General features: G+C 43.6%; 1 protein-coding gene across 1 annotated transcript in view; it reads right to left on the minus strand.

The window, feature by feature from the left end:
* Positions 1-1,843: 1,843 nt before the first annotated feature.
* Positions 1,844-27,166, minus strand: part of syn3 (synapsin III) — a 113,599-nt gene continuing 88,276 nt past the window's right edge. The window contains exons 6-13 of the mRNA XM_076296512.1: positions 24,708-24,770; positions 19,290-19,432; positions 17,276-17,350; positions 15,710-15,812; positions 5,147-5,278; positions 4,876-4,912; positions 4,363-4,522; positions 1,844-1,967 (exon numbers count right to left, since the gene is read on the minus strand). Coding sequence (XP_076152627.1) covers positions 1,844-1,967; positions 4,363-4,522; positions 4,876-4,912; positions 5,147-5,278; positions 15,710-15,812; positions 17,276-17,350; positions 19,290-19,432; positions 24,708-24,770 — 837 coding nt within the window. The remainder of the gene's footprint in view (positions 1,968-4,362; positions 4,523-4,875; positions 4,913-5,146; positions 5,279-15,709; positions 15,813-17,275; positions 17,351-19,289; positions 19,433-24,707; positions 24,771-27,166) is intronic.

Genomic DNA, 27,166 nt, shown 5'->3' on the forward strand with positions numbered 1-27,166 from the left:
TTAATTACACATTAAAGGCACAGTCTGTAACTCTGGCAAAAGTTTGCTGATGTTTCACAAGCAAGTTACATTCTTACCTCTACGCACCTGAAGCAACGCTCTGATTGGCTGGAATAGTATGTGAATGTATGTATTGCTTGTTTTCCACTAAAAGTGTGTTGGATTTTAATTACAGACTGCTCCTGTAAGTACATAGTAACCTAAGGAGACTTAACATAGAATGTGTCCCTTGAAAGTCCACCACTGCAGAAGAGAAAATCTTGACTAAGACTAATGTTAGAACGGTTAGCACTGCATTACACATGAGTATGCAAACATGGTGTCACACAAACCCTGACAAGTACAGCAGGTTACAGTTTCACTAGCTACTGTATCTTCCTGATAGAGATGCAGGTCTACTGGAGGAAGGTGACAGCAGTGTTTAAACTTTACAGCCCTAGCTAACATGGCAGCTGTTGTAGTTGTTGTTCAACAGTATTTTTCCTTTAGCGTAATTTAGCATAATTAGCAAAGCACAGTTGATGTGGTGACATCCATGAAGGACTTAGGACCAAGTGCTGCCCCGTGTACTGTAGATTAACTTGAGCTGATTGGTTAAAATGCTGATGTCTCAAACTACTCATACAGTAAGCAAATTGATCACGAGTGAATAGTTTTTTTAATTGTATTTGTATGATTTGCTGCACAGTTAAAGATGTGGAACTTCAAGCTGTATATAACAGGTAAGGTTTAACATTGATGTCTCTTTGTCTAACATTAGTAATGTTAAATACTGACTTTGACAACTCCGTTAACATACACACACACATTCTAGCACTAACAAACATTACATTACATGCTACAATTAATGCTTTGTTAATGCCATTGATTGCATTTACTTAATGTTAGCTAATGTGACTTCAATGTAAAACTTTTTTGACATTTCCCTATATTCATCAAGGGTGTGGACTTACAAGACATCGAGGCACAATAACTACCAGTGCCCTACTAAGACATACTTAATAGCTATGTGCAAGATATCTCAAGTAATTATGTTGTATTGGCTTCATAAAGGGAAGATTCATTGTTGATGGAAGACTGATCAATTAAAAAACTTAAAAAATAAAGTGAGCAACTAATTATTTAAATTAATTATTACAGCAACACATTTCTGGGTTTAATGGTTTTCATATAGTGTTAGCTCGATACACATTTTTCATTTATATATTGAGGAGAAAAAAAGTGCATGCCTTCCACACAGACATTAACCTTCTCAGAAATCAGGTTTGTATTTAAATGAGTGATCCCATTTTCCAAGAAAGTCAAAGCCTGTATAATTTTTCCATTAGATGTCCATTTCATTATTAGTATTCTGAAAACATGGTCTTTCAGTCATATTGTGTTCTTTTGAGAGTACACACAGAAATTAAAGGATATGAATCCTACCGACACGCTGAACACCAAAACTACATCTACTGTACTGACACCGTATTACACTACTGAACAACATACTGGACTACAAACCAAAACTGAAACAAATAGACATGTACATAACCTAAGCATACTGTAACAAGAACCAATCAACGGACAACTGCTCCGTCCACTGACCAACCAGAGGGCTCTTCTCCTCCCTTTGGAATCCCAAAACAGGAAGTCACGGGGGGAAGTGACTTCAGAGTCTTCAGTTCTGACAACTCGAGCACACCTGGTGAAAATGTCCCTCTGGGTGCTTATTATCTTGAACTCGCCTCTGCCCCCCCTGGACTGGAGGGGATGGCTTGAAGAGGGTGGGGGGGGGGGGGTTAGAAGAGAGGGAGTGGTGGTGGGAGTGGAGGTGGTGGTGGGGCGTCGATGGAACAGGCCGCTAGTCTGAGAAGAGGCTGGCGAAGGACTGCCTGAGGCTACGGATGGTTTCGGCCTTGGCCTCGTCATCGGTGGTGTAGCCGCGCAGTGTCTCTGTGAACGTGTTGGTCAGGGACTGCGACTTACTGCGGAAAGGGGGGCGGGGGGTGTGTGAGATTAAACATCAGAACGCAGCAACTGTCTACATGAGCTCAGTGGTAGGCTTATAGGCAGGGGCGCCTGCAGGAATTAATGCTATGGTACGCACACCCGTAAAGTGTTCACTAAGTTACGTAAAAGAAAATTTTAAATAGCCTGATGGCAGCTAATGGGATACTGTGCATAGTTGGGAAGGTATGGTGGGCCAATTTGGTGTGAATACACACACACACAGGGAAATCTCTCGTTGTAGAGCCTGATGGTACGCACAGTGCGTACGGACGTACACCTGCAGGCGCCCATGCTTATAGGCATGCTCAAGGTAGCTCTGGGCTGAACAGCAAAGAGAAAACAAAACTGAAAAATGAAACCAAAACAAACAGAACCAAACCAAATCAAATCAAACGAACAAAACAAGTACATTCATGATGGGTCCTGATCTTACCTGATCGACATCACATAATCTAAAATCAAGTGTTCCGGGCACGCATTAGCAATATCAGAGACTTTGTAAGTCGTAGCATCATAATTGTAGCATCACAATGAGTTTGAACGTAAATCCTTTATTTTAAGGTAAAAAACTGCATTGTGTTGCTTTAAGATTCACTGAGATTCTGACAGGTCAAAGACAGAGGCTTGGATAGGAATAAGAAATATTATGACATTTCTGAAACATTCATCTGCTCAACGTATATGGTTTACAGAGGCCTAGAGGGACGTGGATATAACTACTTTAAGGTCCGCCTTTGTCAATTTCAAACAAAACCTAATGAAGTCCTTCAGGGGTTTCTGAGTATTTGATGTGAGCTCACTGAGAATGAACAACACTTCTGTGCCAGAGCCTACTTTAGGAAAACAGTGTCTAAAATCCCACAACCTACTAGATACAATGTTTATGTTAATGGTATTTGGCAGATGCTTTTGTCCAAAGTGACAGTATAAACACTAAACAGTATAAACAATGTGATATATAGTATATTGCTAATGCTAATCATTAATAAGACTGACAAAATTTCCCTCACTGTATAAGTTCCTGAAAGAATGACAACAAAGGAGTAAGTGACAATGAAAAATAACAAACTTAGTATTACATGGAAAAATAAACAGATTTAAGAAACATTTAGAACGTAATGTAACACCAATGAATACATAAAGAGAGTATAAACGAATGAAATCAATAAACGAAAATGAATGGGGAACTAGAAGCACAGTGATTAACATGAAAGAAAACAGTGCCCTAAATCCAACAACCTACATCCTAGATACAATGTTTAGGTTTGCTGGCAGACACTTTTGTCCAAAACGACTTATCCCTTCTTTTTTAACACTAAACATAAAAATTAGCTTGAATAGCTAAATCTGGTGCATTAAAGCAACACCAAAGAGTTTTTTGTACCTTAAAATAATGTTTCCAAAATCGTTTCAGTGGTTCATCAACTCGTAACAGGGTGAACGGCACTTTCTGCATTCGCTTCGCGGCCCTCTATCGGCTATTACCGCACTATGTAAGTTTGCTGCATCGGGTAGCGGATCTGTAGTTCGATGGAATGAGACATGAGAAACTACAAATTTGACTTGCATCTGATGTCGCAATACATCGTACTTTAATAAAATCATGCAACTTATTCTACCTTGTCTGTGGACATTGTTATTTGCAAAGCCGGTGCTCGATAAACAAATAGTGCGTGCGACAGATGAAAAGTTCTTTGGTGTTGCTTTAACATGTCTTGTTAAATAAATAAATAAACAAAGTATACACTAAACATTATATAAACTTACAGTATATAAATAAAGTGATATATAATGTATTGTTATTTGAAAAGGCCAACATAATTGTTAGGATTTTACCTCAGTGTGCACATTCCTGAAAGCATGACAACACAGTAGTAAGTGACAATGGAAAAAAAGAGGTAAAATAGAAATGGATAAAAACAATTAAGAAAGAATATGATATATCAATGAACACATAAGGACAATATAAAAGAGTGAAATCAATAAACTGAAATGAACAGGAAAATACTAGCATAGTTGACATAAAAGACATAATAATAGTGTATTGTAAGACACTGATTTGTGTGCTTGACAGTCCTAACATAGTAATAAAATACAATGAGAGTGTGAAATAAAGTAAGTAAATTACAGCAAATTAATTTGTGAGGAGCAAACAAAAATAGCATGATATATTATGGACATTAAAAGATAATGATGAAAGTGTTTGTATTTCACAGAGTTGTATTTGTGAACAGATGAAATGTACTCAGTAGCAAATAATGACAAAAATAAATTCACAATGGAAGTGGAGAGAGAGTAGATGTGGAAAAAAGTCAAAAGAGAGAGAGAGAGAGAGAGAGAGAGAGAGAGAGAGAGAGAGAGGTGGCGTACTTGAGCTGTGGGGGCTGTTTCTGGGAGGCGGCTCCAGGGCCGGAGGCGGGGATGGGCCCAGGCTGGAAGGCCTGGCTGGGGGACGTGGATGCTGACCGGGCTCGCTGCGGAGATGCCTGGGCAGACTGGGACGGGGAACCTGCAGCAGACCGGGGCCCTCCTGCAAAGAGGACGAACATAACATGCAGTATGCTTTGACTCTGAGGAAGACGCAGTGCGTCGAAACGTCAGTCAATGCACCACAATGACATTTTTTTCAGAGTGCTCCAGTCATCCCTGGGTTTAGTCTCCTAGAAGTAGCCCAGCCTGTCTTTCTGATAACATGCAGTATGTTTAGATCAGGGGTGCCCAATTTGGAGCCTTTTCTTGGCCCCTCTTGTTAGTCCTAAACACATGTCAGCCCTAGAATTTCTGTCCCAATGGCCTTTTAAGTAGACATTTTTTATGCTGTCAGTAGTTTGATTTAATGTATTTTGCATCTAAAACCTCAAACTCAATAATCCATTAACCTACCTTGGACACGCCTGGGTTGGGTTGTCTGAGGCTGTGACTGTCGAAAACACAACAGGCACACAGTGTTATGGAGATGTATTAATATTGCTTTGACAGACATGAATATAATTAAATTTAAGATTAATTACCGGTAATTATGCTTTAGTAAATGAATTACAGAGAAAGAGAGAGGACGGAGGATTTGATCATGTATTAAAAATGACTGAGTTAATTATTTAATATTAATTAGGCTCCAGTGCGTCACACTCAGAGGAAGACAGTAAAGATGCACCTTAGCCGAGGTAGTCTGGGGGGAGGTGATTCCGAGCAGCACACTGGTCATCTTGTTGACCACCAGATCTGTGATCAGCTGTTTGTCCTCCTCCACGTGTTCACCAATCAGAGGCATTGAGCTGTCCATCACCTGCGCACAGGTACAGTAAGACCAGAGAGGGTTAAAGCGGAGCTAGTAATCAAGGATCTTTGGTAAGACCCAGTGGAATGTTACATCATCATATTTCTGTGTTGGTCAACAACGATAAAACTGATAATAATACAGATAATTAAAATAACAATACTGTCAACAACAACAACAAGAATGGCATACATTTGCTTTGTAGCAGTACTCTGTACAATGGCAAGGTACTTAAATCTAATCTTACAGTGTTTATAGTTTAGTAATTAGATTTGACTTGAAAGATTCAGTCTCAAACATCATTTCATGAAAAGACATTTATTCCTATGGATATGACGGATTCTGTAACATTACATATTAGTTGGTATATAATTGACTTTAATTTATAGACTATAAAAGTGACCTACACCCAATCAAAGTACCCAGCCACCTCAGCTGTGTTTGTGGTGGGCTGTACTGTTGCTTGCTGTACACTAGATGGCAGTGCTGGACATGTCTAAGAAACTCCTGTCTTGTCAGTTCTAAGCAGCTGAGAGTAATTCTGAGCCAAAGCATTTTCCAGTAGTGTCACAGGCAGTATTACACATCTGTTGTTTCTGATGGCAATGAAACAACATTTGTTTCTGTTGCTAGGCATTTTTAGGGGAAAACTTATAGGAACTAGGTATGGTGGCACAAACTTCTAGTCATGGCGCAGAAGGTCAAGACACCCAATGTAAGGCCAACATCAACAAACATTTCTTGTGTTTGTTTGGTGAGTTTGTTTTTGTTTTGTTTGTTTTGCCCAATATTCCCTGCACATGCACACAGACAGTCAAAGGAGCCAAATGACTTAACCACATCCAGGCACAACCAAATGTGGTGAATGCTGACATTTTTTAATGGATTCAACTACCACAATCTCTCACTCCACATTCAACCTGTTACAGTAACACTTTGTAGGAATCCCCATTTTCGTCCTTTTCCAATGTCCGAGACCGGCACCTGCACTGGCGATGTCCGAGAGTCTATTCTCCGTAGTCTAAGTCACTGTATCATCAAACTCCATTGTGTTGCTTTTTAGGCCACACATATGGAACCCATTGAGAATTGTGTGACACACTTCAGTGATTTTGAATTTCCCCTTGGGGATCAATAAAGTATCTATCTATCTATCTATCTCTATCGATTTTATTAATATTAATTTACATCACTCGTCATTTAGCTGACACTCTTAGCCAGAGCGACTTACAGTGAACTAACTACAGGGACAGTCCACTTGGAGCAAAGAGAGAGAGAGAGAGAGAGAGAGAGAGAGAGAGAGAGAGAGAGATGGTCCTTGTCACTTCAAAATGAGGCATCCAACAACACAACACAAAGTCAACAGGAACCAGCTGTGAGAACAGAACAGAAGCAGGAAAGACACCAGAGCAGCCCAGGGCAGAGCAGAGCAGAGCAGACCAGCCCAGGGCAGAGCAGGGCAAGGCAGAGCAGTGAGTGCCCCCATCAACAGTAGCTTGAGTCCTGCATCTGGTGGAGTGTAAACACAGAAGGCATGATGTGCTTGTTTGTGTGTGTGTGTAAGTGTATGTGTGTGTGTGTGTGTGTGCGCATGTGTTTATGTGTCATGCTACTGTATGTAAACACAGGAGGGGTATGTCTATTTGTGTGTGTGCATGCAATAGCATGCGAGTCTGCATCTGCGTTTGTGTGAGAGAGAGAATATTTTCCTATGTGTGTGTGCGTACACATGTGTGTGTGTGTGTGCAACAGCATGCTAGGCTGCATCTGCGACTGTGTGAGAGAGAGAACATTTTCTTCTTCTATGTGTGCGCACGCACGCACGTGTGTGTGTGTTTGTGTGTGCGCGTCTGTGTGTGTGTGAGTGCGTGCATACTATATGCGCCATGCCATGTAAACAAACCCTGGGCACAGAGAGACTGCAGAACAGCACAGAGTTTAAAAGCCCCCTCTCTCCTCTCCAACTGGAAGCCGGCGATCGAGCGCTAGAGCGTATGAACGGGCAGGCGAGCGGGCAGAGAGGGCGGGAGGCTGGCAGGCTGGCGGCGAGGCTTGTTAAGTCATAACCACAGCCACCGGAGCCCCAGCGCGCTGGCAGCCGCTAGCGAGGACTTCAAATGCCTGCGGGCACTGCTCCGGGGCCTGGGTGCACCCTTGTAATTACGCCAGGCCATAAAGCCATCGAGCAGATGACGAGAGAGAGAGAGAGAGAGAGAGAGAGAGAGAGAGAGAGAGAGAGGGGGGGGGGGGGCGGCCAGCTGGGACAGCCGAGGTGTTTTTTTGCCATGTGTGTGTGTATGTGTGTCTGTGTGTGTGTCTCCCTTTCTCTCTCTCTCTCTCTCTCTATGCATGTGTGTGTCGCTGTGTGTTTGTGTCTGTGTGTGCTTGTGTATGTGTATGTATATGTGTATGTGTGCATGTACGCATATCTATGCCTGCGTTTGTTTGTTTGTGTGTATGTGTGTTTGTGTGTGTGTGGTGTGTATGTGTGTGTGTGTGTGTGTGTCTGTGTGTGTGCGTACGTGTGTGTGTGTTTTTATTGAGGAGCATGGTGTTCTTTTGCCCTGCCCTGTCCTGACACACAGGGAAACCATCTTTTTTTAAACAGATCTGGTTCTTGTTTCCCAGGGTTCTCACAGCTTCACTACTGTTCAGGCTGTTGAGTGACACGTCATACACACCAACGCGTCATACACACCACTGCGTCACACTCTATTCTGGAGAGACAGAGCCAGGAATGGCTCTTAGCTCACTCTATGGGCTACCTCTGTTTATTTATTTATTTATTTATTTATGACTTTTGTAAAATGAGGCACACAACGTTCTCTTCACTTTCTCCTGGCTCTAAGATACCTGACTGAAGAGGGAACAAACGTACCTGGTCTAAAAGAGCTTGACATTTAACCATCCATGGATCCTGTTTTGTTCCGTCTGTTCTGCAATACGTAATGGATACAGAGAGAACCAAACAACACCTCTGTGCTTCTCTGTACAATTCTTTTTTTTCCCGTGCAAACTTGGACAGACAGTCGATGTTAACGTCTGCCACGGCGCCCTAGAATTATAATTAAGATGAATGAAGAGAGCTGTTGGATCTTGAGCGTTTGCCTTCCTATGCACGTATGCTGGGGTAGTGTAGGCCAGGAGATGGCAGCTGCATTGTGTAATACATCTGACGCCTTCTTCATGGCTAATTAAGAGAAGAGAATTTGGTCTGTCAAAAGTCTGTCTAAACGTTTGGCTTTCCAAAGGCAGGTTGTGAGCTTGGGGTTTTAATCTTAATCACAGGCCTTGCCAACAACAGCACATGCTGGGCTTCAAGATCTTTCATTGCAGGAGAAAAAAACCGAAACAATTATGGGGCTCTTGTTTGGGGAGATGTCAGAAGCAATTTCCTACCGGTGTGGGGCAGAACGCAATTTTGCATCGCTTGGTAACAGGATGTGCAAAAATGATTTGTCCACTTTACCATCCTTTACTCCCTATCACATAGTCTCTCTCTCTCTCTTACACACACACACACATGTGCACGCGTACAGTAAATGCACACACTGCGATTACACACACACACACACACACACACACACACACACACACACACACACACACACACACACACGCTCACACACACACATATCAATACACACATGCACATACATGTCAATACACACATGCACATGCACATGCACATACACATACACATACCACAAGCCCATACACACACACACCCACACAGTCGCGTACCCACCCCCTCAACTTCATTAAATCTCATCCGGTGGCTGGGTGTGAGAGACTGGTCGCTCTCCGTCACGCTACATTCCTCCATGGTGGACTCACTGAGGACTTTGCCCTGCACTGTCAGCCACCAACGAATCTCAAAATAACAATGATGCGTGTGATGTGTAAGTGTGTGTGTGTGTGTGTGTGTGTGTGTGTGTGTGTGTTTGTGTGTGACTTCCCACAAGGGGCCTAAGTTTCAGAATGAGCGTGTTTGGGCGACCCCCACGTTCGCAGCGGCAGCACAGAGAGGAATCAAGCATGCACACACACACGCACGCACACACACACACACACACACACACACACACACACACACACACACACACACACACACACACACACACACACACACACACACACACACACACACACAACCTATGCTAACAGTTATGCCAGGAAGGACAGTGTTTGACTCTTCTGTCTAAATATGGCCAGGATGGGGCCTCGACGTCAGCCCTACACTGAGATAATGACAGTGCAGTTTTCCGCTGCCGTGGGCCCCGCTGGGAATCTGGGAATCCGTGGGGAGGGAACATTCTGGAATGTGGCGAAAGAAACAATGGGGCTTAATTTAGATGTACAGTTTGGAGATGCAGAAATAAACTAACACTTGAGGGTTTTTTTTTCTTCTGTTTTTTACTTTTTTGTCTACAGAAAACAAAAAGGAAATAATATCCGTGGGAAAATGCTTTTTAGACAGAGGCGGTGTGGAGAAAACCTTACAGAAGCATGTAATAACTGAATGAAAAGTATAAGTATAAGTATAAGTATATATACTCTTTTGATCCCGTGAGGGAAATTTGCTCTCTGCATTTATCCCAATCCGTGAATCCTTGAATTTCCCCCAGGGATAAATAAAGTATATCTATCTATCTATCTATCTATCTATCTATCTATCTATCTATCTATCTATCTATCAATCTATAATTAGTGAAACACACTCAGCACACAGTGAACACACAGTGAGGTGAAGCACACACTAATCCCAGCGCAGTGAGCTGCCTGCAACAACAGCGGCGCAAAATCACCTGTAACAAATTTAGACAGAGATAGGCTTAACAAATGAAGCCATAGTTCTTCTTCAAATGTGAATTTACAGATACATACACATACTGTATACGCACGAATACACAGTCACAGACCGACACACACACGTTTGCATATACATACTTTCACAGAGGTTCTCAGAAACCCTTCTTTTTTTCCAACTCTCTCTTTTTACACTTGTTCACACACACACACACACACACACACACACACACACACACACACACACACACACACACACACACACACACACACACACACACACACACACAGCCAGGGACACAGGAGGCTCCTCCTGTCTCTGTAGACATAAGCCAGACTTGACTTGTCTGCAGGAAACAATGGGTTCCTGGGAGAGAGAGGGGAGGTCACCATGGCGAGACATTGCCCTCCCTGCCTCTACTTGCATCATCATATCCTCAGCATGGCCGAGCCCAGGGACCTGAGATAGCCGGATGGGGAGAGGGGAGGGACACGGACTATCTCAGCTCCAGCCTGGTCTGGAGGGGGCTTGAGAGCAGGGGGATTAGCCGTCAGGAGGAGGTGGGTTTGGGTCTGAAATGATGAGCTGCGTAAACCAGATTTAGACATGAGCTCACTGCACTGTCAGGATTACATGGGGTTGGGGCTTCAGTATAAAGAGGATATGGGGTCAGTTCTTCAGTATCAGGAAGATATGGGGTTGGGGTTTCAGTATCAGGATGATATGGAGTTGGGGCTTCAGTACTATATCATGTATAGTTGATTTTCATGTCCATGGACTGGAGACTCAGACGACAGACACCTCCTTGCTGAGTTGGTATATAAAGACTTGCAGGGGAGTGTGGCTCTGACACACTGACCAATGAGTTAGCTCTAGACATGAGCTCTGTGATGCAGCAGGAAAAGGCCTGCAGGTGGCCAGTGTATGGTTTACTCTGCTCTCTTCTGCCCCCTCTGGCAGGGACAGGCAAGGCATGCAACAAGTGCTCCCTCTCCCATTATCAACCATTTGCATTGGGCTCTGGTGTGTATGAGCATGTGAATCTATGAGTCACATGTCCTGTGTGTTTGTTTGTGCGTGCAGAACTGTGCACTTTTCTTGCGTGCATAATGCATATGTGTGTGGACATGTGTGTGCGTTCTTGTGTGTAACGTAGCAGCACAGTGCTGGGGGGGTTGTATCATACCATGTCTGTAGGTGTGTTTATGTATGCGTGGGTGTCTGTCAGAGCATGCTCTGTGTGTGTGTGTGTGTGTGTGTGTGTGTGTGTGTGTGTGTGGGTGGGTGGGTGGGTGGTTGGGTGCATCTTTCAGGCAGCACCAACAACACAGATGTTTTTCACATTGTGTATGTCTGTGACAGGGCGGCTGAGTGTCAACCTTGTGGTCAATAAATAATGATCATTATACTTCTGGGGAATTGAAACACTGAGTGCGGAATTACCACTTTTTCCAACACACACTCAACAAACACCTGTCACAACCAGCTCAGGTGAAACACTGTGCAATACTACTGTACTGCTATACTTTAGTAGCTCCTCTACAAGTTTAAGCCATAGAATTGCCACTTTTCCGGTGAGCTGGTGGCAAGAGAGATACATCTACATGATCTCTGATCAGAAGGAAACAAATAAACAAGAAGTAAGCAAATAAATAAATACAAATAAATTAATTACGTGTCTGATCCACAGATGTGCAGACTTTGCTAACACAGCATTAAAATAACACCACCACCACCACCACCAACAACAACAACAATAACAACAGCAACAACAACAAAACAGTGAATGAAAAGCTGCAATGTTTGGCTTGGTGATGTTCTCCAATGCCTCTCTGCATCTCTCTACACAAAGGTGTAGACCTACAGTAGAGCTACTGTTCTGTAATGTTATTAACTTATCGCCCACTGTTTTCAGGTATTATTCTAAAGCCCCATTCACAGATACAGTGACAAGAAGAGACCATGCCTTATGTACAGCAATTACAGCAATCACAGGCGAAACAACCACTGGTGACGCAACAACATTTAAATTATTTCAACTATTGAGGCGACAAGCGATAGGTGACCAGCAAATCACAGTATGTATGAACAGGGCTTAAACCTACTGATGAATATGAGGACACATGAGCTCCTGCCTGTGTAAACACGTATGATGCCAAATAAGGCGAGTAACCCTTAGAAGTGCATATATCCCACGAGAAAAACCCCTTAAAGGTCCAGTGTTAAAGCTCTCCAGACACCCCGTGGTTAAGTGGCTAATTAATCCAACATGGAGGTGGAACAGAGGACAGACGCAGCCTTCAGATCTTTACTACAGTAATATTTGAGTTATAGATGTTATTATTATCACCGTGTCTAAGAGCATACTGGCTTTGATCTGGTCTCTCATCTGATTTTTTTTTATGGTCACGAGCACTGCGTGAGAGAGAGAGTGGACAGGCCCCCCATCAAGCCCTAGTGAGAGCCAGTGCTACTTACGCAAGAATAAGGTCAAAGGTTAAGGGATAATATTGAGCCAGTAAACCAACAAGGATACTAATGTATGATACATACAGTGCCTAATTTGTCAAATATTAGGTGCTGGAGCGCATGAGAATGTGTGCATGTGTAGTGCACAGCGGATGTTTTTAGGCTCATTGTCAAACTTTTGGATACAACACCACACATACATAAGCTACATCAAAGCATGACCTACTTTTGCCTTCATAGAGTGTACAGAAGACCAACCATTATTAGTTACTTAATCAATATGTAGGTAGCAATCTCCATTAGGCAAGTGGATTGCTGATGAAATATTAAGCAGTAGCATTGTAAAGGGAGACATGCCATTGTGCTACATTCACACACACCTACCAACACACACACACACACAAACACACAAACTCACCCACACACATCCATAGCCGTGAACCAGAAACAAATATAGTGAGTCAGTTCAGTCGTAGACCATGACCTCTGTTTAAGTTTAAATTTGACCATGCTGGACCCTCGCAGCTCCGTCAGGCCATCTTATCGCTCACATCCGTGGCCCACCCCCCTGAGGACTGAGTCAGTCGGACGCTGTCGGGCAGCGGCCAGTGAATCAGCCCACAGCCATGGACAGTCCAGCTCCTCAGTCATACTGCACTATCAACAGCTAGGAATCAGATGCAGACGCTACAGGAGAGTCCTAACACACAGTGGTTTGCATTCAGCAGTGTTCACAAAGGAGACTCAGTCAGATGGTTGCATGGCATGCCCTAGGATAAAGGTAAAAAGGTTGGGTTCTTGGCATGAGATTTTATCCAAAGCGACTTACAAAGACTTGTTGCAATCAGGAATCAAACCCAGCCTGCCCGCTAACAAGGCAGCGGCACAATCTGCTGTACCGCCACACCCAATCAGATAGGTTCGCAAACATATTTATACACAGTGTGACATTGAATTCAATGTTTAAAGCGTACATTGATGCTTCTTTTATAGTAAATTGTCTTTGTCATCTCTGATTCAGAAGAATATACAGGATTCAAACTAAAACAGTGAACTCAATATGAATCACCACAGCACCAAGTAAATGCACTTGGCACTTGGCACACACTTGGATGTTCTGTACAGGCCTCATTCTTTGAGTGTGGCTCAGGTCAAATGATAGTCAAAGCAGTAGTATAGTAGTGTACAACTACAGTATACTGTAATGTCTTGGAAAGCTTAACAGGGGAGATTGAGATGAATGATTACCACGGTCATCAACATTAAACATCAACATTAAAAATACATTGATCAATTAGATGTGCCCAACTTCATAGTGTGGTGTTATACAATGAGATGTAAAATAGTGTTGACATTGCCATAGAACTACTGACATGACAATCCAGTTTGAGTTCAGCTTGGTGTCAAAAAGAGGAGCCTTAACACAGAGAGACAGACAGACAGACAGACAGACAGACACACACACACACACACACACACACACACACACAAGAGAGGAGAGCCTATACAAACATGACTGTTCCACAGACTTCAGCATCTCCACACGGGAACCACATTTACTCCACCAACGATGACTTTTAATATTAAAAGAAGCCAATTAGGAGGTTTTTGTATTGATATTTATAACTCCACATGTTTCCCAACTCTCTCTATTCATGTTCCCAGACTTTTAAGATTTATGGCCTTTTTGTTTGATTTTCAGGCCGGGATGAAGACTGGATGTCTTGGATCCTGCTGGCCTCTGAAGTCTGTGCCCCTGTTTTTGAGGCCTAGTTCCCCCTCACAGCCGGTTACATTACAGCACATCAAAGAAATGACGTGAGGAGCGTCTGGTAATGAAATGAAATGTCAACGCCCATTCCCATTGAAGCTTTATGGCAAATGCTCTCAAAACACACAAACTGGATATGATGTGATAGGCCTATTGTGTTGGTGACCTGCAATGAACCGAATGAATGTGGGGATCAAGTATCTGCCATTAGAACATATTTTAAGTGTCTGTTTGACTGGCTCTGTGGAGTCCAGACACTGTTGATCCTATAGAGAAAGACTGGAAGCCAAATGCCATTCTGGGGAGATGGTTTTGGCCTGCCGGGGGAAACAGATGTTAGAGAGCTTAAGGGCAGACTGAAAACAAACTCAAGAGGAGCCGTTTTGTGTGTGTGGAGTTGTTAAGAGCCCAACTCGCCACCCTTAAACACATCTTTTACACTTCAACTGCTAAACTTGGAGAAGCCGAGAGTGGAGTGTGTTGATGTGTGGAATGGACCGAGAAGAAAAACCGAGAGTCCATCTGTTTTAGGTGCCCTTACTAGGCGCAAAATAATCCTTTAATGATTTATTTGCTCATTTGTAAAGCACTTTGTATATGAATGGTGCTATACAGCACTGTGAAAAAGTTTTAGGTATTTGTCTATTTTCTACCCTCTGCATTAGTGTACCAAAAGGACGTTATTTTTTAAAAGAGTGAAAGTGATTTAGGAGTTTTGGGCTTTACTGGCACTTTGTATGTAAATGTATACTTTTTCATTATTACTGTACATTTATCTAATGAATAGTAAAAACTATTCATGCCATTTTGAAAACTTCCTCTCCTCACAGCATTGTTTAAAATGCACCTTAAACCTTTGTGCACCACTGTTAAGTGCCTTGCCTTGCCAAATGTTTTGGCAGATCTTTCTTTGTCTTCATCCTAGTCCAAATGTTTTGACTCCCGTCAAGGTCATGACACAAGTGGGTGCTCATGAGACTCTGACATGCATAAAGTTTTGCGGTTCTCAAGGATGCAGCATCAGGGACGTTTCCTGGCTCCACTCCCTCTCTCTCTCTCTCCCTTCTCACTTCCCCTCTCTCGCTCCCTCTCTCTCCTATCCTGCAAAATACCCTATAAAAAAACATTCATTCAAATAATAAGGAAATCAATGTTTTGACTGTAAGGATGTATTGCATGTTAGTCATCAGTTGCGCTTCGGACACTTGAAAAGAGTATTGTGCAAATAGGGTTTAGTCTACTCGGGAAATGACCCATCCAGTTATTTAAAATTCATTTTCACATCTTTGATCCAGACTTGTGAACACCCAACATTACCGTACACCAGACCATAAAATAACACATAACACCCAACAGTAAACCCTTATGCATAGGTGTTTCCCCACAGTACCTCGATGATGTAGTCGTTGCCATCTTTTCCATGGACGGCCTTAACCGCACAAATGTCCAGGCCTCCGAACATCTCAGCACAGGAGTCTACCCACAACCGATACCTGCAGGAACATGCCCATTAAGTTAATGATCGATTCAAGTAAAGTTCTAATGATTGTTGCCCTCACCACACACTCTGACTAACTCATCATTTATCAGTTTCATGATTCATATGTCTGTTTCTGTAGACCATAAATATTCTCTCTCTCACTCACTCACTCTTTCTCTCTTTCACTAACTCACTCACTCACTCACTCACTCACATGGCGTCTGAAATGACGTACTTCTACACTTACAATACCTAATTTTAATGCATCATGAGTGCGTTCACACTGAAAATTCCGATGACACAAAGTGCACTGCTAGTCCCTGGATGGTGCACTCATAACGGTCAAAACCTTGAGTGTGTAACAGTGGACACTTTTCACCCTCAACGGACAGCATCTTGGCTATATAGTGGAAGGGAGCATTTTCTAACTTGTGATAAAAGGAGATAGGGCATATCTTGCTGCCCAAATGTATCAACATGCCACAATCTGAGGGACAATGAGTGACCTATATGGACAAACAAACACACACACACACACACACACACACACACACACACTATCATACACTGCATTTTACTTTACTTTTACCTATGTATTTTATTCTTATGTAAATCTATTGATATGTATGTGTGTATGTTCAGATTTATTGTATAATACATGAGCAGCTGTTCGAGGGTTCGAATCCTGCCGTGTGCTGAGTCTGGTGTTCGTACGTTGTGTTGAATTGCATTGCACAGCTCGGCCTTGCACACAGCCGGATTCGAACCCGCGAACAGCTGCATCTCAGAGCGGAAGTCGAGCGTGTTGACAATTGAGCTAAAATCCCCGTGTTGCTCGCTAAAAAACCCCAACCAAGATGTGGCAGATAACGCATAGACGGCAGTTCAGGGTTTGTGCCCTAATATTTTATAAAACGTAGCGAGATATAGGCTCTATTAATTCAAAACTTTGGTTTGGTAACCAAAGAATACTGCTGCGCTTGTGTAAGACCAGACCTAACTGTAGTAAACAATGTCTAAACGTCTCTCTTTAGCACCCCCGCTGGCTAGTTTGCACTCAGAAACATACCTGGTGGTACGTTTGGCTGGGTCTGCGAAAATGTTCCCAGGGGTTCCCATGAGACCAGGTTGCACTTGATGTACAAGCAAGTTACAACATAAACTGTTCATGTTTTTTTACACAGTACGACTATGTCACTGTCAAATAGAAGACACCAATAAAGTTATATTTAAATGTTGCTATCCTTATTTCCATTAAAGATTAAGTGTCACTCACTCACTCACTCACCCACTCACTCACTCAACCACTCACTCACTCACTCACTCACCCACTCACTCACTCACTCACTCACTCACTCACTCACTCACTCACTCACTCTCTAACTCACTCACTCACCCACTTACTCACTCACTCACTCACCCACTCACTCACTCACTCACTCACTCACTCACAACACGTTTCACATAACTGCCCACCTGTCCGTCATTGCAATCTGTTCCAGCATGGCAGAACCGGTGTTGGCCTTCCAGTTACCTGAAATGGATGTCCTCCTGACAAAACATAACCGAACAAAACAAAACAGAACATCAGAGGAGAGGGAAAAAGGAGGGAGGTGAATCAGAGGTCCATTCTTTCTCAGTACCGGTAAAGAATCACAGAGGTAACCACACCGGTAATAGAGGGAGCATTAGTCATTGGCTGCAAGCTTTTGGGTTTGTGGACAGAGGCCGGGGGCTCTGGTCTACTGATGTGGAAACACAACTTAGTGAACAGGCCCTCTGAGAGGTGCAATTAAAGTGGCAACTCATTCTTCTGTTCTCATTTTCCTCTCCAGACCAAAAACCTCCAAAAAAAAAAAAACAACTAAAAACCCTAACGCCCATCATCACCCCCGAGGCCTAATCGTGAGAAGGGACACATAACGACTACGCAAGCAGACGGCTGTGGACAGCGGACTGGAGATAAGGCAGGCGGGCGGGCGGGCATTGGGTAACTCTGCTTCTGAGTCATCCCAACCGCCGCCACCGCCACAGTGGGGCCTCACTGCTGCTGCTGCTGCTGCTGTTGCTTCAGCCATGACTGTGGTTAAATGAGTGAAAACACTAGAAGGGTGGTGGTGTTGGCCGCAGCTCTTTGTTTTTCATTCAGTGTGAGGGAGGGAGATGATAAGAAAGGAATGGGGTGTGGGAGGTTGTCAGGAGGGGAAAGGGGGGGGGGGTTGTGGATGCTGAGGGGGTGGAGTATGACTCGGCTGTTTGTTTGAACGGAGACAGGAAAAAACAGGTCTTTAGTGTAAAAAAACAACTCACACAAGCTTTGATGTGAGATCTTTGAGAAGCAAATAAAGAACAAAATTCAAATCTTTGAGGGTTTTAAGTGGGTTCTAAAAGTCACTGCATCTGAAAGCACTGTCTTCAGAGGATTTCAACCAACTGCTGTGAAGGGTGTTTATGAACAGTGCTTATTATGGTATATGAATAAGGCCTGCTGTGTTCAGCTGTCTCTACAAAATGATGAGCTAAATATGTAAATGCCAAGCACAATGCCAACACAGCTGCAACTTCTAACAGGGCCCATCAATAGTTGAGAGAACTCTGCAAACAAGGCCAATGACTGAAGTGTTTGCTGGTGATACCATGTTATGTTTTGAAAACCCCACAAGGCCAAACACTCCTGTAAAGTCTACTTTCCCAGTCTAAAAGAGACCAGACATGCTTTTAACTGGAGGAATTGCATTAGCCTGACTGTCCCTTTCACTGACAGTCAGCTCGAGAAGCTGATGTACAGCCATCACTGAGAAAACCATCCTAGGGGCACTCAAGCATACAGTGCTCCTCTTTAACTTGTCTGGTGCTGAGATCAAGCTACAGTTGGCCACTCTGCACTGGCAGCTGTGGCACTGATTCCTGGCTGTAGATTCTAGTTCCTTGAGATGGACTGACTTGAGTCTAGTGGCACAAGTTGGCTTGACATAAATCTAGTGACATGCAGGTCTGACTTGAGTCTAGAGCCACAAGGTTGTCTGACTTGAGTCTAGATGCCACAAGCTGGCGCCAAGTGCCACAGTTTATACGAAGCTGGGCGATACAGAAAGACGAGATGAGATGCCCGCTCTGTGGTGACCTGTTGGCACCGCTGATTGGGCGGGACGCGGGCAGCATCCTTCCCCACATGTTGGCACTGAGAGCCTGGGAATGTCGCTAGCGGAGCGGAGCTGGGGCAGAACAGAGCAGAACTCTCTGTCCCTTCCCCTCGTCTCCAGTCGAAGAGACGTCTGGTCTCCTCGGAGTCCAGCTTGCACGCTTTAAAAATAGTGCATTCGGCAACATCCTGCCCTGAAGGCTTCATTGCGTGAACATTGCTACCAACATACACAGCTGCATGGCCAAAATGCAAAACATGCTTAGAACCAGAGGAAACCACAGAGATAAACAGAGATCCACAGGCATAGGCGCTCTCAGAGCGAGAGCGAGATTTGAGCCATCTTACATGTAGGCCTTGTAGTTGTTCCCGATCTTCTGGATCCTGATGTCGTACTTGGAGTCTATGAAAGGCTCAGAGGTGGCGTAGGTTTTGGCCAGAGCGACAACACTGGTGATGTCCTGGAAGTCGTCCTGGTTCTCCACCTTAATCTGCACAGAAGAGAAGAAGGGTCAAATATGTACACATGGTTAAAGGTGTACTCTGCGATTCTGAAGAGAGGGGGTTGAGTTCAACAGCCATGCATGGGGGTCAAAGACATAAACGTGGTTAAAGATGAAGTCTGCAATTCCGGAGAGAGATTTTTTATTTGGGGGTTCAATTTTGGTGGTTAAAGACATAAACATGGGTAATGAGTAAGTGTGTAAGTCTGCATAAAGGATTTTTATTTTTGTGCTCATCAACCATGCAGAGGGGTCAGAGACATAAACATGGTTAAAGGTGCAGTCTGCGATTCTGGGGGAATTCAAATTCAAATTCTAACACAACTATTCAGATGACTCTCTCTGTCCCATTTACAGAGCCAGGACTGCATATAAACATCAGTGTTTTCAAACACACACACATAACACACATCTTGAGGACAAAGAGGATCAATTACTTGAATTTGAAAAGAAATGTTATTGTATCAGAATTGCAGACCTGATATTTAGTGGAGTCAATTTAATTGGAGGGAAAAAAATGTTCTGCGAAAATTTCCCACCGAGAACCTGCATTGGCTGAGAACGTAGAACAACCAGCTGGCTACCACAAGATTTCAATGAAACCACTACAGATGTCTTACACGCTTTGTGCAAACATTATTCCAGATTATACAGCACTAACGTGCTAATGAGTAATGTGATTCGCTCATATCGGACATGACAAGCCAAATATTGTTTAAAATAACAGCCTGTGCATTCCCCTTTGGAAAGACTCCACATCATGATGAGTAATGACGGCTATAGTGGGAGCTGAATGCACTATTAATCTCACTTGGGTCACATGAATAAGACAGTGCAGCGAAGAGGCTCCCAGTCACATTAATCACCAGCCTTTAATGCGCGTCCTGCGGCTAATGTTAATGTCTTTTTCCTTAAGCCTATTATGCTGATAATATCCAGTGCACCCACTGCCTTGCTCTGGCTCATTACTGTTGGCTGGTGGTGTGATTCATGCCCATAAGAGATGAGGGGTGGGCAATGTCTCCGAAGTGCACCTGGGGGTGGGGGGGGAGGGGGGGGGGGTCAGAATTGGTGTAGATGTGGGGCAGATCTGATGGTACCGGGACAGATAGATTTGGGCTCAGAGATGAGATCTGTTGTCTGGGTTCTGCAGTTCTGTGGGAGACAGAAGGGAGGTGCCTTGATCTGGCGCCAACGGGGTTGACTGATGTGAGATGGGATGCCCTCTGGACCACTAATGCTGGGCGAGATGGCAGTGTGAGGCATTAGAGAGAGAGAAAGAGAGAGAGAGAGAGAGAGAGAGAGAGAGAGAGAGAGAGAGAGAGAGAGAGAGAGAGTGGAGCATGAACGAGGGAGAGACAGAGGAGGGGGGGGGTCATGAGAGAGAGAGGAGCGTGAGAGAGAGATGTGCGAAGGTGAGACAGATAGGGGATAAGGTTGGGGTGGAGTGAGAGAATAGGAGAGAATGGGTGATGAGAAACAGAGAGAAAAGGGGGATTGAGAAGGAGAGAGAAAAAAATAGTAAGACGAGAAGAGGGGTGGGCATGTGAGTGAGTACAGAGTCAGGGAGGGTGAGCAGCAAGAAGAATAAAAATGAATCAGGGAAAGAGGGGCACGGAGAGAATCAAAATAAAGAAAAGAGTGTGTGTGTGTGTGTGTGTGTGTGTGTGTGTTGGCTGGTGAGAAAGAGAGAGGGTGTTTCTATGTCTGTACACATCTGTGTGTGTGTGTATGCGTATGAGTGCACATGTGTGTGTGTGTGATAGAGAGAAGGGGGAGATGGGTATGGAATTAACCATGTCCCAGGTGATTCTCAGTGAAAGGTGGAAATAAGTTTATACAGACAGTCTGGCTCCTGGAGTCTCCTGTTAATACCATCAGGAGAGGAGGAGGAAGGGAGGAGAGGAGGAAGAGGAGGAGGAAGGGAGGAGAGGAGGAAGAGGAGAGGAGGAGGAGGAGGAGAGGAAGGCAAGTACAGTAAAAGACAAATAACCCTGTGCCACTCCACATGCAGGTGCACACCGCCGGGGCTTCTGGGGAAAAAAGGAGAGGATTTTTCAATGTCAGGGCCCAGTAAATATTCAACCCATTCTGACATTAATGTGTGTCTTCTGCAATACAGATTCAGAGAGAGAGAGAGAGACAGCACTAAAGATGAGATACCTTTAAAGCTGTAAACAGTGCTTGGACCTTTGAGGGAATGGACAAAGCCTGCGCTACAATCTAATCTGTATAGCAGCACTTTCTGGCAATTGGCACCGACAAATGAAAACTGTTAATGATTATGATAACATGACAGTTTTTGACTATTCAAAAAATCACAGTGCAGAAACTAATTTTATATAATGTAACATCTACAGTATAGCTTCAACTACCCTACTGTCAATTTCTGTTGTCTTAAAAGAATATAAATTTCTGACAGTTTATAGTAACACACCTTTTAACTAATGTGACTCACTGAAGCCCTTTTAGGGTCAAACAGAAGTATAGCACTTGGCTCAGTGTTCATGCATGAAATAAATAGTGTTTATATAGATTTCTATAGAGGCTTAACAAAGCACTGGGGTCAGTGGAAAGCATTAATGTGCGGCTCCACCTCCGTGCTGAACTACAAAGCGCTGGACAATAGGTCATGGGTTTGCATCCCATGGGGGGATGGACACTAATTAAAAGTGTACCTTTCCTGTCCTGTGGGTAACTGTGAACTTAAAAGTAATTAATGAATGTAAATAGCCGCTCCCTGTCCTGTTTATAGAGGAATGAGGAGAGGAGGGAATTCCCTCGGCTGTGGTGTAAAGGCACAGTTTGTTCAGGGGGCAAGTGGAGCGCTGAGAACATCAGAGGAGGGATGGCCTGCTTCCAAGACAGTCCCCTCCTCTCTCCCTCCCTCCCCCTCTCTTTCTCTCTCCCTCTCTCTCTCTACTCCTCTCTCTCTCTCTCTCTCGGACTTCTTTCCCTCCATGTGCAGTTCCCTCTCTGCCCTTGTTCCATTGGGGTCACCAGAGGTCAAAGGGGTCAAGGGAACTCTCTTAAGGAGCGCTCGAGGCGGGGGCCCGCTGGAATGTTGAAGCGCTTCCAGTTCTTGCTGAGACAAGGGGGAGCCCGGTCATGATGGAGGTACTCCATCTGCCTCCGCATCCATGAGTGTACTTTTGGGCCCAGGGGTCCTCGACACACAAGCATATGTGTGTGTATGTGTGTGTGTGTGTGTGTGTGTGTGTGTGTGTGTGTGTGTGTGTGTGTGTGTGTGTGTGCATCTGTGTACTTATTATGTGTGTGTCTGTGTACTGTAGCTATCATTGTCCTAAATAGCTGTATTCTTCCTTGCTGCCTTTGTGCCATAGGACCAGGGGAGAGGAATCTTCAGCTGTGCAGGTGTGTTAATCTCAAGTGTACTAATCTGTGCTGGTGATCCTTGACAGAACATACAAAATCAAACAGGAGACAGGAAGGTGCAGTTCAGCACAGTGTATGAGATGAAGTCCTTTATAGCCTCGTTTCCATTGGGGGTAAATTTAGGAAGTGGGAAAATTACAGACTACGCCCTCTCACTTGGCCTTCTCAGCCGTCGTGTCTACATTAGAAAAAGGGACCCTAGCGGGATTTACCAGACTCCAAAGGAAACGTGATCATTCCAAATGTTTCGCATGACACCGAGGGGAGGCAAGAGCAGCTCCGGTGATTTAGTGGAGTTGATGCTCGAAGGTTAGTCAGACATTGCTGAAATTGCAGTAAGTCACAATCCTCTATGCTGATGTTGCAAAAACACCTTAATACAATCTATGAGAATTTGTGATTAATGCTCGGATATAAAAAGATAATGGAGTTTACTCGAAATGACAGCGAGAAGCCTGCCTTATGTTGGTGCCAATGTAACTCAATGTAGCTTAATTTATCATCTTACCATTTGGCCAACATAACAATAATACTCTACTACTCGATTTTATGAGTAAGTGAATGTTTTAGATAGGCTCAGTCCTTTGAGGCAAGTCCCTCCACTCGGCGGCCATATTGTAACGTTTTTTGGGCACTTATCAGGCATCTATTTCAGCAGAAATGCGTGTGCGCAAGGCTTCACGACACCAACCTTGCTCCAGCGGCGAGATCACAACACATGACTGGCACATTGTATTCATAACACACCACATGATTGGCACAATGTATTCACATGTCGACTTTTTTGCCGCGGAAGGAGTGGGATATGTGTAGACAACTGCCATATTGGCGTTGACAAACTAACCCCATTCATTTCTGTGGATGATTTTTTGAGTGCTGTGTCTCCTCATTAGAAAGTCTCTGGCTCAGTTAGCAAAGATTATAAAAACGTTGCCTACCAGTTTAGTAGCTTTATCAAAACGTCAACAAGTTCATTTGTTGATCCCCCTTACGGTGTCTTGTGGTCAAGGATGGTAATAACGGCGACAGCTAACTTTTAGACTCACGTAATTGTAATCTAACAAAAACGCTAATTCTGTTTCTTAATTGTATTCTAACAACAATTAAAAACGTTTGATGTTAATCAAATAAGGTGATGGAGACTAGTTAGTTTCACTCATGAAGCTCACATGTAGCCTACGTTTCTGTAGACTACGTTTTAGTCATAGCAAAACCCTGCATCATGACATTGGGAGTTGCTCTGGCAGGATTGGGTTTCTCAACTTCGCTCCCTAGATGGCGGGCCTGATAAACACTCTTGTTCTGTACCGGCGCCCACTCCCACCCTGGGAAGTCCCCCGAAAGCTCCCTGCCTGAGCCCCCAGCACCCTGGCCCCCTTTTTCCCAGAGAGAAAAGTGTCGAGAACCATCAAGAAGGGTGTAGCCACCCAGAGATGGAGAGAGAGAGAAGGAGAGAGAGAAAGAGATAGAGAGGCAGAGAGAGAAACATGGACAGAGAGAGAGAAAGAGAGAGAGAGAATGCCTGATTCAACAATTAGAGCATAACTTCACACCATTTAGTCCTGATAAGACAGAAAGAAATGGATTGCATGCTTCAGGCGATCCTTTATCTCGCCAGGGCCGGATGCCCTGAAATCTAGCCCTTTGGAATGGATTCTCTGTCTCTCTTTCTCTCTCTGTTTTTTACAAGCCGGGTGTTTACATATTGTATAATAAGCTGATTTTCCCATAGTGCTAATGCTAATATGATGACGGAGGTCTGGGGGTGTAGAGTGTGTGTGTTGGGTGGGGTGACAGAGATGATGGTGGATGGGGTGCAGGTTGAGGTTGCGGTTGCGGTTGAGGGTGGGTGCTGTTGGGGTCTTACCTTTCCCACGCCTGCGTGTGCATGGCCCATCTTCACAACCACGGGGAGCGTCGGCGTGGGTTGCTAGAGAGTCGGGAAAAACACAGAGAGAAGACTGTGTTAACCACTCATAGGCAGCACACACATACACACGCATACACACACACACACACACACACACACACACACAAATACACACACACACACACACACACACGGGACTGGCCACAGTATGCTGGGAAGCCTTCCTCCCGTGTTTGTAGCTGTGGTTACGACCCTATGAACGCACTTTGGTTAGAGAATGAGTGGGAGATTTACAGACCTCTTAACTGTACAGTACAGTACAGTACAGTACAGTGAGTAACATGGGCGTACGATAGGCTGTTACAAAAACCCACCCAACAACTGAATTAGGAAAAGAAAACATTTGTCTATTTGAGAACCATTTGAATCACGTGTCAATAGAACTCAACACAACTTTATTTGGTCTGAGGAAACAACCGAGGGGCGTTTTGAAGCTGACTGACGTCGGAACCTTGAGGGCACTCTTGGGAGACCATGGGGGAATTCTGGGAAAATGATGAAACGGGGCCTAACCACGGCCTATTGACCACAAGGATAGGCTTTGGCCCACTCAACTCCATGGTTTCCCAACCTCACACGCATTTGCAAACGACGCTGAACATCAACAGATGACATCAAATGTTCCTTAAAACAAACTTGCCACCCTCTACACCCATCTCTGATCAATGATCTGACTTTGTCGTCAGTCTGAGTGCTAAGCCAGAGAGGTTTTCGAGAGGATAAGTAAAACACAGTCGGAAACCTCATTTTTCATTTCTATTTTAGGCCTCGGAAACAACCAAAGACCGTCTCTCTCTTGAAACCATGCAGTACAGCAACCAGCCCAGTGGCATCTTGTCGCAATTAATGAAGACCCCGGAGAGGGAACTCAAAGGAACCAACTATTACTCATTGGAAATGGGAAATGTTTGTACACGCATGTGGACAGAGATTTCTATCCCTATTTTGTGTTCAATTTATCCATCTTTTCGTCCATGTTCTATGAGTTTACTGATAGACATGAAACTGATCAAAGTTTGAAACGGACAAATCTATAAAACCGATTGCCAAGTGATTGACGTCTCATTCCAAAGATCACCACTGAACAGAAATACAATGCAGGAAAAGGGAAATCAAAATGCTATGTTTATGCAAGTTAACTGCTATAGAATTTATTCCTAAACAAGTTGGCCTAGCTTTAAAATCATGCCCCCAGAGTGTAGCACTGAAGCTGTTTGGTTGCTCTAGCTGTTTGCTGTAGCAACTCGAGCTAGGTTAGGAAGCATCGATTTTTTTTGTACCGACAGTACTCGTGACCTCGAGAAACACAGAGATCTATGTGAAAAATCGCCAGAGTTTTCCTTTAAGGTCTGTTTGAAGGTTGGTTGATACTTGGTTATCGGCCCACTTTCTCTTAAGTTGATAAGGACAGCATACTTCTTAAAAGCATTGTTTCAACATGTACTTTGGGTTAGGGTTAATTTTAAGATTATGATTTGTAATGCAGAACATCATGAACTTCTTCAATTAGATTAGATAATACTTTATTTTCACTTATCGCACAGAAATATGTCTGGCATTTACATACTCCAACAATCATTCACAATAGCTTGTGTCATCATACAAAGTACATGTAGAGGAATATTTACAGCATAAAAGACCATCTAAAACATAAGACATGACAGCATCAAAGAACATGTGAACTGAGCAAGTTGCACATTCTAATTTTGAGATACAGGATGATTACTTCAAAAATCATTGAAAATATAGATTTTAGTTTTTTAGTGTTTTCATAGTCAGGACAAGAATGTAAAGTTACAAAAACTATTATTCAAGTGGGCAAATCCTACCTGTAACCTGTAACTTCAAACACAATTTTCTCAGTTTTTTAATTGGAAAAAGATGGTGGGAGGCCATAATTCAAAATGCTGTAAAAATTCAATGACTTTGACCTTGACTTTGACCAGGAGATCGTTTTAAAGCTCATGGTGTCCTCTGTCCATTGATACCAAAATCTCAATTTTGAATTTTGGGTCACTGTGACTCATTTTTGCCAGATCAGGTCACATAACATAAAAGGACATCTGCGGGCAGAGAGGTATTTGAATGGTTGCACAGTCCATGTGTAAGTGTGAGTGAGTGTGAGTACGTGTGAGGAGGAGGCCTAATCAAAATCTATTTGTTTGGGGGACTTAATCTTGTTGAGAAGACACTCCATTACTTCCATACAGTCTGCTAAACTAAGAACACTTACTATAAAGTGATTCCACTCAGTAATTGCTCTGTGCTACAAACCTGAGCCTTAACAACTCATTTAGTATCTTAAGATGTGCTTGTGGGACTCATACATAAGGGGAGTTTTGAACATTCTAATGAAAGAATTTAAACAATTTAAGCAATAAGCCCTGAGAGGCTGT

This window comes from Alosa pseudoharengus, unplaced genomic scaffold (assembly GCF_046254945.1).
Source record: "Alosa pseudoharengus isolate Yale_2024_CS ecotype anadromous, Long Island Sound unplaced genomic scaffold, YU_APseudo_1.1 YU_APseudo_1.1_scf_20, whole genome shotgun sequence".
Lineage (NCBI taxonomy): Eukaryota > Metazoa > Chordata > Actinopteri > Clupeiformes > Clupeidae > Alosa > Alosa pseudoharengus.